The sequence below is a fragment of the Myodes glareolus genome, chromosome 10, assembly GCF_982192425.1.
Source record: "Myodes glareolus chromosome 10, mMyoGla1.1, whole genome shotgun sequence".
Classification (NCBI taxonomy): Eukaryota; Metazoa; Chordata; class Mammalia; order Rodentia; family Cricetidae; genus Myodes; species Myodes glareolus.
The window spans coordinates 76,956,286-76,973,282 of NC_142035.1; the positions used below are offsets into that span (position 1 = coordinate 76,956,286).

At 45.5% G+C, this 16,997-nt stretch overlaps 1 protein-coding gene and 1 long non-coding RNA gene across 6 annotated transcripts in view; one reads left to right on the top strand and one right to left on the bottom strand.

Moving 5' to 3' along the window:
- Positions 1-290: 290 nt before the first annotated feature.
- LOC148120706 (uncharacterized) lies at positions 291-6,144 on the bottom strand. 3 transcript variants are annotated; one of them, XR_015739117.1, is made up of 5 exons: positions 5,898-6,144; positions 4,411-4,545; positions 3,624-3,716; positions 2,903-3,109; positions 291-2,048 (listed from the first exon to the last, which is right to left on the bottom strand). It is a non-coding gene; the product is annotated as an uncharacterized LOC148120706 (long non-coding RNA). The 3 variants fall into 3 exon arrangements; XR_015739118.1 differs by having other exon boundaries at positions 3,624-3,686; positions 5,898-6,140; XR_015739119.1 differs by lacking the exon at positions 4,411-4,545 and having other exon boundaries at positions 3,624-3,686; positions 5,898-6,134.
- A 31-nt stretch (positions 6,145-6,175) lies between these two features.
- The window catches only part of Ldlrad3 (low density lipoprotein receptor class A domain containing 3), a 237,112-nt gene continuing 226,290 nt past the window's right edge, over positions 6,176-16,997 (top strand). For 2 of the 3 annotated variants that reach the window (XM_085696666.2, XM_085696667.2), the window contains exon 1: positions 6,176-6,299. In XM_085696666.2, coding sequence (XP_085552792.1) covers positions 6,254-6,299 — 46 coding nt within the window. In that variant the 5' untranslated portion in view covers positions 6,176-6,253. The remainder of the gene's footprint in view (positions 6,300-16,997) is intronic. The other variant, XM_085696665.2, reaches the window with a different exon arrangement.

Below are 16,997 nucleotides of genomic sequence, written 5' to 3' on the forward strand. Positions count from 1 at the left end.
ATAATGGATTCATTTTTTTTTTTAACTGAGAAAGAAGAAAGAAAAAGAGCTAAGGTGGTGGTGTACACCTTTAATCCCAGCACTCGGGAGGCAGAGGCAGGCGGATCTCTGTGAGTTCGAGGCCAGCCTGGTCTACAGAGCTAGCTCCAGGACAGGCTCCAAAGCTACAGAGAAACCCTGTCTCAAAACCCCCCCCCAAAAAAAAGAAAGAAAGAAAGAAAAAGAATTATTTTTGTAACAAAAACTGTCCAAAGGGTTCCTTCAATAAATTGCAGGTTAATTTTTTTCCCCCTGTAACTGCTCCTTGGTTTCAGGACTGGTCATGGGTGAGAAATAACCCCTTTAAGGGGACAGACAACTTGATTAAAGGGGCAATCTAAAATAAATAACACACACACACACACACACACACACACACGTGGTGGTTCAAGAATGACTTTGAAAATGTTTTTATATTTTTCAAGACAGGGTTTCTCTCTGTGTAGCCCTGGTTGTCCTGGAACTCATGCTGTAGACCATGTTGGTCTCAAACTCACAGCAATCCACCTTCCTCTGCCTCTCAAGTGCTGGGATTAAAGGTGTGTTATTGTGGGAGTTGGCAGAGTATGAGACTCTTAATCTCAGGGTCTTGGGTTCAAGCCCCACGTTGGGTACCAGATGAAGTGAGATTCCACAGAAATCTATTTAATAATCTATTAAGGGGTGCAAGGAAAAAGAGACTTAGGGATACAGAACAAGGTAGATGCTGCTGCACATCCAGCTGCGGTTGCTCCATCATCCTGCCCAAGGGTGAAGAAGACCAACCACAAGTTGTCTCTCCAATCAAAGAAAGCATGCCACCCTTCTCTGTTTTATCAGAGAACAGTCCGTCTCACCATTGCCAGCCTTCTTAGATTCCAGCAGGGGAAACTCTCATGATGTTCAGCATTTTGGGGGAACAGGAGCTGCAACCATTAGATACACCCAGAAAACTTACTGAGAACAGAATTGTACTAAACACTGAATCAACCTTTGCTTGTTGGCCATTTCTGTCACTGTTGCTCAAATTCAGTGGCCACATCATTTTTTGAAGGTGCAAATAATTCTGTGTTTATGAATTGGGATTGTTGACTATGGCAAGTAACTTATTTTGATGTATCACTGTGAGAATCAGTAAGCTCTAGCTTTAATACTGGATTCTTTTGAGCCAGGAAAATTGTTTTTGAAGACTCGGATTCCTCATTTGTGTCACAGAGTTAATACTGTCTGTCTCAGAGATGGTTGTGAAGGTTAAATGTGACCATGAGAATCCAATGTCTGATTCTGACACCTCCTAGCAACATCTTCTTGTAGTTTTCTGGGGTTGTTTAGTAAGATTCAGTCATGTTAGCTGTTCTGAGTCAGCATTTGCTGTATGGCTTTGTATGAGTTACCTGTTGCTCTCTAATGAATGACCTGTGGTTGAAACAGTAACTGGTATGATTGATTCATGGTGGCATGACCCTGGCAGGAAGGAGGCAGACAGATATGCCATGCAGAGAGAGCTTAGATATAGAGTTTATTTAGTGGGTACTGGGAAAGGTATAAGGGTAAGCAGTTATGGGGGGGGAGAGGGAAGGAGAGAGGGGAAACAAAGAAAGAGAAGCAAGAGAAAGGAGGAAGGGAGAGGCAGAGACTGCCCCTTCAGAAGGACAGATACAGAGGAAAAGAGATGGATAGGAGGAGTGAGATCAGCTTCCCTCAGCTGGATGGGGGACAAGTGGAGGTGGGCAGGGTTTATCTCTTAAAGGGGCAGGGTACTCAGGTGACATGGCAGGTCAGCAGATTTATAATTACAACATTCCCGCCTTTCTCTTATAATAAAATGGCAAGGAGTTAGGCATGGCAGATTGAGGGGATAAGAGCGTCTAGTTCTCGAGACTGTTTCCTGGTGATTTGTGGATGTCGAAGTCTTGGGGGACCTGAGAAAGCTTGGATCTGGTCACATCCTGGGGTAGCTTGTTGCTTCACTCCTGTCCAGGATTTGTGGCGCTGTGGAACTCTCCGATGTCTCTTGGATCTGACAAGGTCTGGTTGAGCGGAGGACAAGGTTTAGGAAGAAAAAAAAAATTGTTTGGGTCCTGGCAATTGAGGAGGAGGGTTTAGGACCAGAGAATTGAGAGAGAGAGGTGTATCTGATCTCTTTAAAGTGAATTCTTCAGTTTGGTCCCCCGAAACTCACAAGAATTCTTTGAGTTTGGAAAACGTAAGTTTTAGTCACATACATTGTATAAACAGCAGCATTTTATGTCACGGTGACTGTGACAGATGCTTCTGCACAGTGAAAAGTATCTTTAGAAAACAACCAAAGAGACTTTAAAATCTTGATCTTGAGTAGTGGTTGTACTCTGCCAGAGTTAGATTAATAGCTTATCGGCATTTTATTGATAATGGTAAGACTATGAATGGCAACAGAACGAGGAAAAGAAATTTGATAGCTTGCATTTGTCCTCAGACCGTTATGACTTGTAGGTACACACTTTTATAACTTGTAGGTATATACCTTAGTAACTTGCATTTGTATATCTTACAACACCTTTTTGGTTTGAGCTTTTTGCATTTCGAAACACCTTTTATTTAAAAAAAATTGTAAGAAGTTGTACTGAAATTTGTTTGGTGAAGTTGTCATTTTTAAACTGTCAAAACCTCTCAGCAGACAAATTGCTTCAAAGCTCTTTGAGAGGATAACATTTTGCTTGAGTTATTGATTTAAAAAATAGCAGAGGATTTACTCAGTTGGCTATCGAGAGCCACTCCTCGGGGTCCTCCATGGTGGTTGGGAGCAGGGGCTTTCAGGGCTGTATTTGTCTTCTGATGTTAGTGCAGGGCCTACCAGGCTTTAGAAGATCTGTGGGTTAGGAAATCTGTAGGAAGACAAGCCTACCTTGTCCTGAACAGCTAGGCCATTGATTCCAGTCAATTCTGTCCACTGCCTGGAGATCTTCAGGAGTTTCGATGAAAGGCTGTTATGCCCAGTGGTTAGCACTTTCACTTGCTGAGTGAACTGTGGCTGGATGATATTCTCTGTCTACCCGTCTTCTGTATTCTTTGGAGGAAAGATAGTGCTGCTGCTAGGAGCCAATCTTCTCCTCTGTTACGAAAAGCCTTTTAATAATTAAACATTTAAATGCTATACTTCCCAAATCCCTGAGCACTCTGAGGGTTGTTTATTGGGTATATATTTAAAGTTATGACTAAGGTATAGGATCTGCCTGGAGAGCTAACGCCAAGTTTGACTGTGCTGGTTTTGAACTTAACAGGAGAGATTTATACTTGTGAGAGACAAAGAAGAAAAAACTGTGGGCAACAGAAGCTTAACAGTAGAACTGACAGTAGTGAAGACATGTACAAATATGTGCAGGTGAATTTAAGTTTCATACACACATACATACAGAGTTAAAGCTAATTTATGCTAATATAAAAAGTTAACTTAAAGTCACATACATGCACACACACATAAATATTAAACAGGGGCTGGGTGGAGTGGATGCTTTGGTGGGCCCTACCAAAAGCATGCCACTGTGCAAAATAGACATGTAACAGAGTCGGTAAGAGGAATTTAAAGACAAAAACATAAGTAAATGGCAAGACGAGGCAAGGAGTACCTCAGTAAAGATGGCGACTTGGTTACACGGCCTGCCCTTAGTCAAGATGGTAGAGGTCACATGCTGCATAGAGAAACCACATGTTGTTCATGGCTGTGGCAAAAATTTTGAACAGATACAAATAAAAAGAGAGACATAAAGGATATGTAAAACATACATTTAAAACAGAATCTCATCTGTGTGGCCACACCATTCACACATTCTTTCATACATCAAGTAGACAGGAAAGTTACTCAGCACCACCAGTCCGGTGGCAGCAGCCTCCTCATGGGTCGGACCAGTTTTGCTGGTTCCTGTGGACTGGAGGCAGTAGCAGTGGCAGAGACAGAATTTGCGGGGGTATCCCACCCCAAACAGGCTTAGCCATGGTGGGAGGCAGCCCAGTAGAGGGAAAAGTGGATGGGCATGAGATGGCACGGCTGGATAGAAACTTCTATCTGCCTGTTAGGTGACAGAAATTAGAAAACTCTTGTGTTGCGGGTCTGCCGGTAGCTGGCCACTTTAGGTTTTTATTTAAGGGGTACGTAGGCCATTTCCCAGAGCTTGGGGGGGGGACGAGAGTCAAGATCCAAAAAGCAAAATATTTTAGGCGTCCCTAAAATAATGCAAGGATCGAGCAGATTGGTCAAGTCATCCTAAGGCTTGTCAGCACAGAGGGTGGGGACCAGTCGAGTGTCCCAAGGGACTACAGTCCGAGATGAGAAATGAGCCGAGATCCCAGTCCTCAGCCACGGGGAGTTACCAGAGATAATGTCAGCGAAAGCTGACTTGGAGATGGGAACCTTACCATTTAGTTGGTGTTGTGCGTAGTAGCAGCTTCGGATCCGGGATTCCCATGTGCTTTAGCCGGACCGTCCATGGGTGGGAGGGAACATGGAGAGAGCCTGGTCGAGTCATGCACCAATTCATGGAGGCATGACCCCTGTGGGTGGGAGGCAGACAGGATGCCATGCAGAGAGACTTGGGTATAGAGTTTAGTATTGGGAAGGATATAAGGGGTTATGGGGACGGTGGGGGAGAAAGAGAAAAAGGAGAAAGGGGGAGGGGAGAGGCAGAGACTACCTCTTCAGAAGCATAGATAGGAGATACAAGTCAGTTTGGGTAGACTGGAGGTGGGCAAGATCAGAAGGGGGAGATTGGGGGTGGGAGGAGTTTGCCTCTTAAAGGGACGGGGTACCCAGCTGACAGGGCAGGCCAGCAGATTTATAATTACAACAATAACCCATTGAACACACAATAGTCTTCTGGTTAGTAACTGGGAGGCAGCTTAGATGAGCACATCGATTTAAAGTCTTCAGGGAGGATGTCATGGCTTCCACTGGGCTGGGGAACTCATTTGAAGGTTTAACTGGAGAAACTCAGTTTCTAAGTTGCTGCAGTCAGGGTGTGGGTCTTTACACCCTGTTGAACTGACTAGCTTTCGCCCGGAGGCCTGTCCTACTCTTCACCACATGAACTTGTCCCTGGGGAGGTTTGTAATACAGCAGCTGCCCAAATCTTTCCCAAAGTTGAAACAAACAAGGGCAGCCCTTGCGTAGGGCCATTGTCTATCCATGTTCTTAAGGTTCAGAGGCACACAAGCGGCCTCGGGGCAATTGTTTACTTGCCTCAATATCTTTATCAATGTTTTTCTCCCTCCGTAATGAGATTCATTCTCATTACTTTTATTTATGTGTATCTCTGCGTTTGGGTGTGAGCGAATGTCATGTGTGTACGTGTCCCCAGAGCTCAGAAGTAGGGGCTACTGGACTGCTTGGGGCTGTAGTCAGCGCTGCCAGGTGGGTGCTGGGAACACAACTCAGGTCCTCTGGAGAGGGAGCCAGTGTTCTTAACTGTTGAGTCATTGCTTCAGCCCTATCCTATACTTTCCTAAAACAATGTGGATAATGCACAAACCATGGGAACTCTGTAAAGTTTTAGGAGCTTTCAAACTCCCCGAAGCTCATGGGATGGTGTCCTCAGTGTTCTTAGATCTCAGGATAAAATTTCTTTCTTCTTTGCGCCTCCCGTGGCTCTAAGAACCAGACTCAGAATCACTGTTGAGTTGGAGTGTGTTTTTAACAGAGTCCCCAAAGCCTACCTGACGCATCTTGCATCTTGGAGTTTGAAAAGCAATGGTTGTATTTCACACACACACACACACACACACACACACACACACTCACACGGAAAAAAAAAAGAAAGAAAAGAAAAAAAAAAGCCCGTTTCCTCCTACCTACAGGCTCTTTGAACTTCTTTCTCTCCTTGAAAGCTCTTTGGCAGTTAAGAATTTACCTGGGCTCTGGGGAGAAGACGTCTGTCGCATTCCTTAGGATGTAGGACAGGAAATCGGGGCCAAGCACAAAGCTGGGGTTTTAAGAGGTCCTTGTAGTCTGACCCCTGAGGCAGCAAGAACTGGATCTGCAAGACCCTGGCAACCAGGACTCTAGGGGTAGAGCAACCAGGACCCTAGGGGTAGAGCGCAGGCGGCAACTCTCAGTCGGGAGCTTGCAGAACTTGGCTAAGCCCTCCGGCCTGGGAGGGCGGGGGCGTGGCTAGGTCGGCGAGAGGGCGTGGCCGGAGCGAGGGGCGGGGTCTGACCGAGGCCGTGGGGCAGCGACGTCGCTGGGCAGCGGAGCGGCGGCCGCGCCATGTGGCTGCTGGGGCCGCTGTGCCTGCTGCTGAGCAGCACCGCGGGTGAGTGAGGGGCTCGCGACGCGCTTCACTGGGCCCGGGGCGCGGGGGCCTTCCGTGATCGTCCGTGCTCCGCGCGCGGGCCTGGGCTGCGGGCGTGGGTGTGCGCGGAGGGCGGACTGGGGCGCCTGGCTGGCCGGGACCCCGCGAGGGGCCGCGGCGGGGCGCGCGCTGTGTGCTATTGTGTGGGCCGGCGCGCCGGGTGCTGTTGTCGTGTGTTCGCGGGCGGAGCTTTGTGCGGCGCCCGCTCCCTGGAGCCCGGCGGCCGCCCGGATTGGGCGTAGCTCGAGAGTGGCTCGGTGTACTGGGAACGGAGGAGGGGAAGAACACTTTTCCCTCATTTCGGGTCTTCCCAGACTTCCGCAGCCTTTAACGTGCGCTTTCCTGCCTCAGTTTCCCATCTCCGCTGCCCCCCGCATCTGTATCCCAGATTCCTTCCACTCCCTCTGGGACTGTATCTGGTTTGGGAATAGTGAGATCTAGTGTGACTGGACGTGGGAATCACTCACTCATTCTAGGAGCAGATCTTTTACTTCTGTCGTCTGTCGCTGACGCCTTAACCTGCGGGCAGCCGGGAACAGAGGATCCTGGACTTCCTCTAACGGCCGTTGGTCCCTGCATCTCAGAGCGCATGCATCCTGAGACCCGCAGGGTTCCTCCCAGACAGAGTGCTGTTCCCAGGAACTTTTCTGCTGATGTGGGCACGCTCCGAATTCCAGCTTGGAGCCCTTCCCCTCTGCTGCTGCCCGCCGGCCACAGCTGTCAGCAGTCCCTCCTCAGCTCTGCCCACCCCTAACCCCTGATGTTTATTTCTGGGCAGCCGATGCTCACTGAACTTTCTTTACTGAAGATTTCTTGCTCCGTGTTTGTGTCGTTCACATGTCTAATTTATATCAGTTTACCCCAAATGTTTCTAGAAGTGTTTGTTGGGGGAAGTCGAGACCATTCTGAGCTACCCCTTGGAGATGCCAGGGAACCCTCCCTTCCAAGAAGTCGCGTGTCCTGATCATCTTCCCAACCCATTGACGAGCTCTTCCTACCCCGCCCCCTCCGCCCAAGACATCTTCCTCAATCTTCTGAGACTCCATTTAAATGTCTGGGTTTGCTCCGCTTCCAGTGAAGGACTAGACTCATGTGGTGGCTGTGGTTTATTTTTTTAACCAGGTCTGAGGCCCTGTGTTGTTTGTCTCGAGTAATGGGGGAGGGGGATGAAGAAGGAGAGAGGGAGGGAAACATGAATTAGGCAGCTATAAGCAGGTGCAAGTTATTTGGAGACTGTTAGAACAGCCTCAGTTCCAGGGCATCTCAGACATGAAGATCTGTCTGGATTCACACATTTAATTCACAAGGCAATGGCATGTCCCCTGCTAACACCGAAGCTAGCGCTTGTGTGTGTTTACTGCTTATGACCAGTGGCCACTAATTGCCACATCTCCCTTTTGTAGTGGATTGCATGGGTTGAGTCTTGAGTTCACAAAATTGTGTGTATTTCTTCCTGTCAGCAATGGTTCTTGAATATGTCTGTGAACTTATAACATGGAACTCAAATCAAGGAACTAGTCATAGTGAGCTATAGTTGGGACAGAGTAGGGACAGTCCAATGTTCCTTGGCAGAAGTTGGCTGTGGCTTTGGATTACTCTAGGGCCTTTAGGTGGGTTGAAGCGTTTTCTCGTAATTCCTCCATACTTGGAGGGAGGCGTGTGGATTGAGAAAGTAGAAACAACAGAGACACAAAAATAGACATAGGATAGATTCGGGAGATTGTCAGTGAATTCTGCAGCCTCCAGTGTATTTTCCATAGTCCTTTTATACCCCAAACCAAAGGGGAGGGCAAAAAGACTTTATCAGGATACAAGAAACAAACCAGAGTTCAAAACACTGAGGAGCAAAATCTCCAGTAGCTACACCTTGGCCCAAGCATCCTGTTATCTAGGGAAAACATGCAGCACCTTTACCGTAGGCCAAAACATCTTGTTGTTTGACCTCAAAGGAGCAATAATAGGCTCGAACTCTCTGACCTTATGTTAAGGTGGAGCAAAGCCACTTCTGTGGGCTCACACAACTAACCATCATCCTTTAAGCGCGCGTTGTGTTTTGAATTAACCACTTGTCGTGGGAAAGAGGGCTGGGTTGTTCTCACTTGGACCAGGTATCTTGGTCTCACCTCCTACACCCACATCTTTTCCTGCAAAGTTAATAGTAACACAGTGGTTATAGAAGTTAGGGCTTTGCATTTTCAACTCCTGATAGTCTGTAGAGAAAACCTGGGGTCTGAGTGCGTGTTAAGGGGTCTTTAAGAGGCTGGAAGGCCACTGCAGTCCCAAGAGCAGTTCAGAGGATGTCATTGTTCAGGTTTCTGAGGTACCTTGGCACTTGTTTTCCTTTCCTTTGTCTTATTGTTTGCCTCAAGGAGATGAAACATTGATTGTGTTGATTGTGTTGTTACTATTTTTTAATGTATCCTGCTGGAGTGCCTCAGATCGCTTCAGCCCGACATCACTTTGTCTGATGTTCTGTTTTCTGGAACCTGGGTGATGCACGTGGTTGGTTTTAAGTGCGTGAGGTTTTCGATATTCTGAAGGTGGATGCGAGGATCAGTGGGTAGGTGGTTGGTCTTCTTTCTTTCCTGCTGGCTTTTGCTAAGATCCACAGCCCCCTTCTCTTCTGGTCAGGGAAGAGTTGTGATTTCCCCGCCTTGCAGCAGTTTGCCTATTAACTTTTTCTCCTGGAAGGATCTGCTTCATGGCCTGAGGATGGGTTTTATTTATGTTTTAACTAGCTGAGTAGCTGCACTTAGCCTAGCAGTGCCCATCAGGGTGGATGGAACTGCACAGAAATACAAATAAACACACTGTGTTGCTTTTCCTCTTCAAAGGGTTGTCACTGGGGCTCCCTACTGGGGTGTGAGGTCTTGTTTGGTTTTTTGTTTTGTTTTTTTTTCCCTTGATAGCCTACTAGATTATGTATTTTAACATCTGTTAGGGAGGAAAGGGGTGGGCATTTGACTAGTAGATGGCATGTTGGTCAGTTCCTGGCCTTAAACCTTGAGAGAAACCAAAGTTCTCAGCATAAGTTGGTAGTGTCTTGTGTTACCCCACTCTGTGTGTGTGTGTGTGTGTGTGTGTGTGTGTGTGTGTGTGTGTGTGTGCGTTTGTTCCTGTTTTGGTTTATTGACAAAGGGTCTTATTAGCCCAGGCTGGCCTCTAGCAATCAGTCTTGAACTGTGCAGATGAGGACAACGTTGAACGTTTGATCCTCCTGCCTCTGGCTCTTAAGTACTGAGGTTACAGGCATGGGCCACTGGTGGTGGGAGGTCCTTCTGTATATGTGTTGCTTTTCTTGGTTAGTGAATAAAGAATCTGCCCTGGCCTGTGATAGGGTAGAGTAGAGCTAGGTGGAGAAAACTAAACTGAATGCTGGGAGAAAGAAGGTGGGGTCAGGGAGAAGCCATGTAGCCCCGCCTGAGACAGATGCTGGAACTTTACCCAGTAAGCCACAGCCTTGTGGTGATACACAGATTAATGTAGATGGGTTAATTTAAGGTATGAATTAGCCAGAAATACGTTTAAGCTATTGGCCAAACAGTATTGCAAATAACATGGTTTCTGTGTGTTTACTGTGGTACTGGGCAGGACAGAAACCTCCTACTTCAGGCCACCTCACCCTGGTTATGTGGTACTGAGACTCAAACAAGGGCTTCATTCATGCTAAGTAAGTGCCTGGCGACTGAGAGATATTCAGTCTAAGTCTGATAGTTCTGAAGCAGTTGGGAGCATTTCAGGACTGGGAAATTATGTGAGGTGCTGTTACTGTTTAAAAGGCTTGCCCATTTACACGGGGAGATGAAGGAACCCCAGGATTCGTGGCCTAAGTCCTATATATGAAATGTTCATCTTGCCAACCACTTGACTTGAAACCCACTTGACTTTCCAAAGAGCTCAGGTAGAAAGTAGCTGCTTGTCATTCCATGGATCCCGAGGAACTGATGGTTCTCCAGGGCACCATGGTGGAGACTGAAGCCTAGATCCTAACCCAGGCTTTTGTCAGAACCCTTCATGAACAGTGCTGCTAGGTTTGCTCTGCCAAGGAATTTTGTGATTTAATACAACTACCACAGAGTTTGTCCCGCCAATGTCCTTCCCCTCCTCAGATCTGTTCATCCTATGGAAAATGCTCTGAGCATATTCGACAGTGGCACCAGCTGTCTCCAAAGGATTCACCAATATTCATAGTGAATACTTCAGTAGATCTCAATCTTTGTGAAGATGTAGGTTTGCCATAGTAACCTCACCTCTACCATCCACATGGGTGGAAATCATGGGATGCTATGAACCAAGGTACCTTTGCTGACTTGGGTGGAGCAGCCCTCTTTCTTGGCTGCAGCTTCTGGTGCAGGGTGCTCATTCGTTGGGCTCTATATTTATGTTTATCATTTTGTGTAAATAAAAACGAAAAGATGAGCTGTGACTCATCTTAGAGTTTTGGAGCTGTACTAGTTACGGGATACTTCAGGGACAAATCTATTTTTAGCTGCTATGTTTTCTTGCCTTTCTTTTTCTCTTTGCCCTTCTCAACTCCCTTTCCCTCTCTGCAATTCCTTCACTCGGTATCAAAAGCCTGGACAGCTTGAGACAGTCCTGCAGATTGTGAGGAAATTATCTGTGTTCACAACAAGGTGGTTTCTTGACATTTCCACGGTTCCCTGAAGTCCTTTTCCCTGAAGTCCTTTTAAAGTTCCGTTCTTTGTTGCTTTCTAACCCTGGAGCTCCTTTAAGACGCCTGCCTTGCAGCTGTCCCCTTCTTTGTTTGGCCTCCAGACTTCCTTAAGTTTTTTCCTTCCTCTTCTCCTCAGATGAGCCATATAACTAGTTGGCTCCTGCCTTCTTTGATGCTTGGACTTGCAGGATGAAGGAAGCAGGCTCCCAAAGGGGATTGTGGGGCTTCCATCCAGGCACATTTGTTCCAGTCTTGGAAAGCCTTCTGCACTGAGGAGCTCTGGTTTCCCAAGCTTCCAGCTCTCCTTTTCCTTTTTTGTCTTTGGGTAACCAGAGCATTCTTCTAAAGCCTCTTTCACATGTCCAGTAGTGTGACATCAGCCCTGCACACACAGGTACGTGTTGTGCTCAAGGGTGCAAAGCCATGCAGAGCTTTCTATATGCCCATGAAGGATGGAGGGATCTATGGGTGGATGTGAGTTTGCTGATCTGTTTGGGATCTCAGGCATGAAGGACAGCAGCACTTTCTGCCATTGTGCCTCGGAGACATTTCTTAGCACGAGTGGAATGTTTGGAGCGTGGACGTGGGTGGGAACAGTGCTGCACAGAAGTCCCAGTACTGTGGCAAGCATGGATTCAGGACTGTTGGACATGGTTAACCAGGTTCCGCAGATGACAGCACATTCCCTAACTTGCTCCTTTAGCTTCCTAGATAATATGTGTATTGGTGTTTTAAGACTCCTAAAGCTTCGTCTTTCTGAGATTTAACTTAATTTATGTGGCTATCAGACACTGATCTTCTTTGGTCAAAAGTGTGTGTGTGTGTGTCCTTTCTTTGCTTGGTGTCCTTAGTGACTGAATCTAGAGCCCCACTTAGACACCATGGATGCTCACATCTTTTAAATATAAATACTATATAAAAATAGTATTTGCATACAACTTATGCATAGCCTATGTACTTTGTTATTTACAATACTTAAAATACTGTATGAGTGATTATTATTATTATTATACCAAATAAATAAAGGAATAATGGGAGGAAGTCTGTATATATTCAGAAGAGATGCATTTTTTCAGTTATTTAGGTTTGTGTGTGTTTGTGCATGCACACGTGTGTGATGTTTTGTACCCATGTGTGATGTATACAAGCGTGTGGGTGTGAGTGCATGTGTGCCGGAGCAGGTCACTGCATTTTCCTCCATTGCTCTCTGTCTCAGTGACTTGAGACAGGGTCTTTTACTGAACCAAATACTGGCTGTTTTGGCTAGGATGGCTGGTCAGTGAACTTGAGACATCCTCCCTTTGCATCCTAAGTCTTGGGGTTATCGACATGTGCAGCCATGCCAGGCTTTTTAGGTGGGTGCTTAGTATGTGAACTTGTGTTCTAGCCCATTTCCACAGACTTTTGATCAGGAGTTGCTTGACCCTGCAGGTGGATACTGAGGGCACATTGTATATGCCTTTCTTATTTGTTACCTGTGCTGACTAACCCCTAATCTTACCACACTGTAAACTCCTCAAGGCCTGGGACTTTGTTAAACATTTGTATAATGTTTCTTGTTTCTTCTGTGATGCTGAGGAAAGTAGGAACAGCTTCAGTCACTGAAGGTCTGCTTTGCCAGATGGGATGCTGGGCTATGTTATATATAGATATATATGTATATAAATATTATGTCCAATTATATGTATATATGTGTATACATGTACATATAATATATGTATACAGCTGTAAAGTTCAATTAAAAACACCAGAATACCTGTGCTCAGAATTCAGACAATATCGAAGAACGACAATGAAACATTAAAATCTTCCCTTCACTTCTCTCCCTATCCCTAAGTAACTACTGTGGGCTCTCTGAATGTTGATGGATTCATGAGTAAATACACATGTACACACAGGCAGAATGCAGTGAGTTCATGACTGCCGCTGGTTGTAGCTTATCTTTTCTCGCTTTCTTATATTGTGTTTCATCAGTTCTGCTGTGAGCCACTTGGGCAGGTCAGTTGCTCTCATTGGCCCCATCGTTGATATGCAAGAGTTTTCAGCAGTCTCTGTCAACCATGCTTGTGTTGCTTGGCTCATCGAAGGCAGCTCCCCCCGCCCATCACCCTTGTCTCCTAAGCTCATGGTGATGTAGTTGCAGCTATTTGGAAACATCTTTTTCTTTTAAGTTTTTTAATGCTTGGCTTTTACCTACCAAGAAAATAGGGAATTGTGCTCCTTCTTTTTTCAATGATACTCACTTCACTGTTACTTATTTGGCCTCATTCCCCTGTCTTTCTATGTTCACATGTAATATTTCATTGCCATATTTTAGTATCATCTTTGGAAAGATGTTTTAAACAGTAGGTACATTCCACCTGGGCAGGCAGAACGATGACAGTGACAGCATACAGATGTTCACAGCCAAGTTCCTCCAGCTCACCTCTTCTGCGCCGGCCCTTCCACCCCTTCTGTCTAAGCTGTTACAAAGTCAGAGCTGCTCTCACTGCCTTTATTCTAGCTCTAATCTATCTGCCCATTCTTTTCAAAACAGCTGGACCAACATCTTTTTGGTATATGACATTTGTGTAGGTAGGTGGTGTGGTGGTGTGTTCTGCCATCTTATAGATGAGCCAAATGCAAAGTGATGTCAACTGAACGTCTCCTCCCCGAGGACTAACTTTCATGCCACCAGAAGATTCTGTGCACACTTCCAAAGGAAGAGAGCGACCAACAGTCCTACCCAACTGTGATGCCTATGAGCCGCAACGACCAGCATGGGACACAATAACCCTGAGGGTGCGGTATTGGCACATATATCTTGGCAGTAACCAACAGCTTTCTGATTGGATTCAAGATCCACTCAACAAGAGGAAAATCATGCTCAATTTTGGAAACTTAGCAAACTACTCCAGGCAGTGAAGTCGTGGATCTTGGGGAGAACCTACAGCCACCACTTTACCAAACCAAGTAGTCAGCATAATCCCTAAATATATCTAAGTATTTGTCTTTCTACCCACAGGTAAGTGTAGTTCCCAACTTGATTGAGAAATAGATGGAGACCATTACAGAAAATCATAACCAATCAAAATGCAGAGCTGTGGAGGCCAGTCCCAATAGATACATCTACAAACAAGTCCCGTACCTAAGGCTCAGGGAACATTGTAAACATTGCAGAAAGAGATTAGGGAGTTTGCTGTGAGACTTCGTCTCCTAGGAATGTCAGAAGCCACATTCATAAAATCTCACTACATGAGCCGAACAGGGACAGTAGACATGCTGAATTGGATGTGCAAACTCCCCGAGGCCTCAGCTCTACACAAAGAACCACAGCAGCTAATGCTGAGAGCATGAGAAATAGCCTTCCTTGGAGCCTGTCCCGGAACTCTGTAGATCAGGCTGACATTGAACTCAGAGATCCACCTGCCTCTGTCTCCAGAGTGCTGGGATTAAAGGCGTGCGCCACCACCGATCAGCACCAACTGGCTATTACCCAATACCAAATGGAGAACCTTGGAAACATATATACAAGTAAGTTTATACCGACCATTCAGGTTGTATTCATGTACTTAGGAACACATATGTATATATGCATACATACATGTATGTAATAGTAAATACTGAAAAAAGAGGCCAGGAATTTGAAAGAGAGCAAGTAGGGGTGTATGAGAGGGTTTGGAGAGAGAAAAAGGAATGGATAAATGATGTAATTATAATCTCAAAAAAGAAAAGAAAGAATTTAAAAAAATCTGGGGGTTACTGTCCTCAGCTTTAGCAAGGAAAAATGGCTTCAGAATTGGCTTGCAGGACTGCACAGCCCTAACTTGTGCTTTTAACCACAGGCTGTGGTGTCTGCTCATCCCACGTTTGTTGGAAGATGTGAGTGGGTGGTCCATCTTCTGCCAGAGAGCTCCACAAGTGAATAGTGTTGTCCCACTCCCGCACCCCCCACCCCCACGTCATGCTGGAGAATGTGGCCTGCTGGAGGGTCGTTGGAGTGGGAGAAATTCAACTGACTCTGCTCCAGGGCACGGGCTCTGTATTGGAAGGTTGAAACGGTGGTCGGCCTTTCTCCTGGGTAGATACTCAATGTTAGGGGCATTTGAGTCGTCATTGGCAGAGGCTTGATTTATTAACAGAAACAAGAGCAACATAAACAGGATGCTGCGGTGTTGAATATGTAAATGACAGAATTTTCTTTCTCTTTTATGAAAATATTTGGTTGGAATACCAACAAAAAGGAATTTCTTTCAAAAATCATTTTTACATTTCTCTCTCCTCCCCCACGTGTGTGTGTGTGTGTGTGTGTGTGTGTGTGTGTGTGTGTGTGTACAACTTAGCAGGAATTGGTTCTTTTTTTTCACTATCTGGGTGTCTGGAATCAGAACTCAGGTTGGCAGACTTGGTGTCAAATTTCTTTACATATCCAACTGTCTCACCAGCCCCAGGAATTCCTTTTCTGTCATATGTGCCTTAGACAATGGTCAGTACCACAGGTAAGTGATGACTGCTTAAAAGACCCGGAAACAGATTTTATAGACAAAAATAGAGTCCTGATGACAGTGTTACAAATAACAAAAAGAAGTTTAAGTTTTCATAAGAATTTCTTTGCTCCTCTGGACATCTGTGAGTTTGGTTCCCTGGCAGGAGAGCTGCTTGTTTCTGAGTTGATGGTTGGTGGTATTTACGGTATCCGTCTGCAGAAAGAACTCTTGTCCCTGTCTTTATCCCCCAAGCCAAGGAGGACTTGTGGGCAGTGGCTTTGCATGCTACTATTGCTTCTAGTTTATAAAGCATTAATCATCGTGGGTAGATCAGAATGGACTGCGGGACTTGAAACCCTTGCTCCTAAGGTCTTTCAGAGAACTGAGAACGAGAACCAGACTCTAATTTTAGGGATTCATCGTGCCATCAAGGGGTGGTGATAAATTGGGGGAATTCTCTGGTGCCTAAGTCCAACTGATTTCTGACAAACAGTGCACTGTGCCGACGAGGCTGTCTCTGTCCTGGACAGTGGCCACACAGAGGGAGGCGTCCACTGGGCTTATTCTGGAGCTGGAGGCAAGTAGAGTTTATGAATAGTTTGATTTAGAAGACTTGTAAACCCAAGGTGCCCGTTTCCAGGTGGCAGCGGGGTAGTTGTGTATGTGTTGGCATGAAGAAATGAAAGTAGAAAGGGTGTTTAATTTCACAGCATTATAAAGCCCTCCCTGCTCATTATTGTGGGGTCCAGCGAGGTTAGCGAGGTTAGCGAGGTTAGCGGGAGACCAGGAGTGTGTGTCTTTGATGCCGCTGGAGCACTTTCCTTCAGACTTTGCCTTGAATCAGAGCAGTGTTCTCTTTAACGAATTGGAAATGGCTGAAAAGTGAACCCCAGTCACACTTGTGAGCTCCATGGTTGGTCAAAGCCTCTCATTTGGTTTGGAAAGTTCTAAATTTAACTTGTTTTTCATTATAAAAATAAAATGAAAGAGTTTGCAGGAAAATGGAAGAGTGATTAACAATGTAGAGTATTCATTTCATTAGCGCCAAGGCCATAAAACATGGTTGATGCTAAGAAAAAGCAGAACAGAAATGAATACAGTGTTTCAAAAGCAGATTTATAAAAACATCCTTGTAAGCATGGTTAAAGCCATAATAGTAGCCAGTGAGTCCTGCTCCCTGAGCCCAGGGAAGGCGTGCTAGTAAAGCTAGTAACCACCTTCAAAGAGATAAAACAGGAAGAGTGATGGAGTCAATGAAAGAGGGAACCAATCTGGTAAATGTTAAAATTAAACTATAAACATAGGTGGGACCTAGGCAGGACAGCAATGATGTAACCCTAAAGATTTAGCCTGCCTAAAATTCTTTTGTTACCCAAAACAATGATAAAGATCCTGCAAGATAAGCTAATGGATGTTGAAAACATAATGAAGTTGTTTATCTTTTTTTTTTTTTAAAGCATATCAGAGCAATCAAAGAAATAATAAAACTTTGGAGCATAGAGAGTAGAGAGATGATTC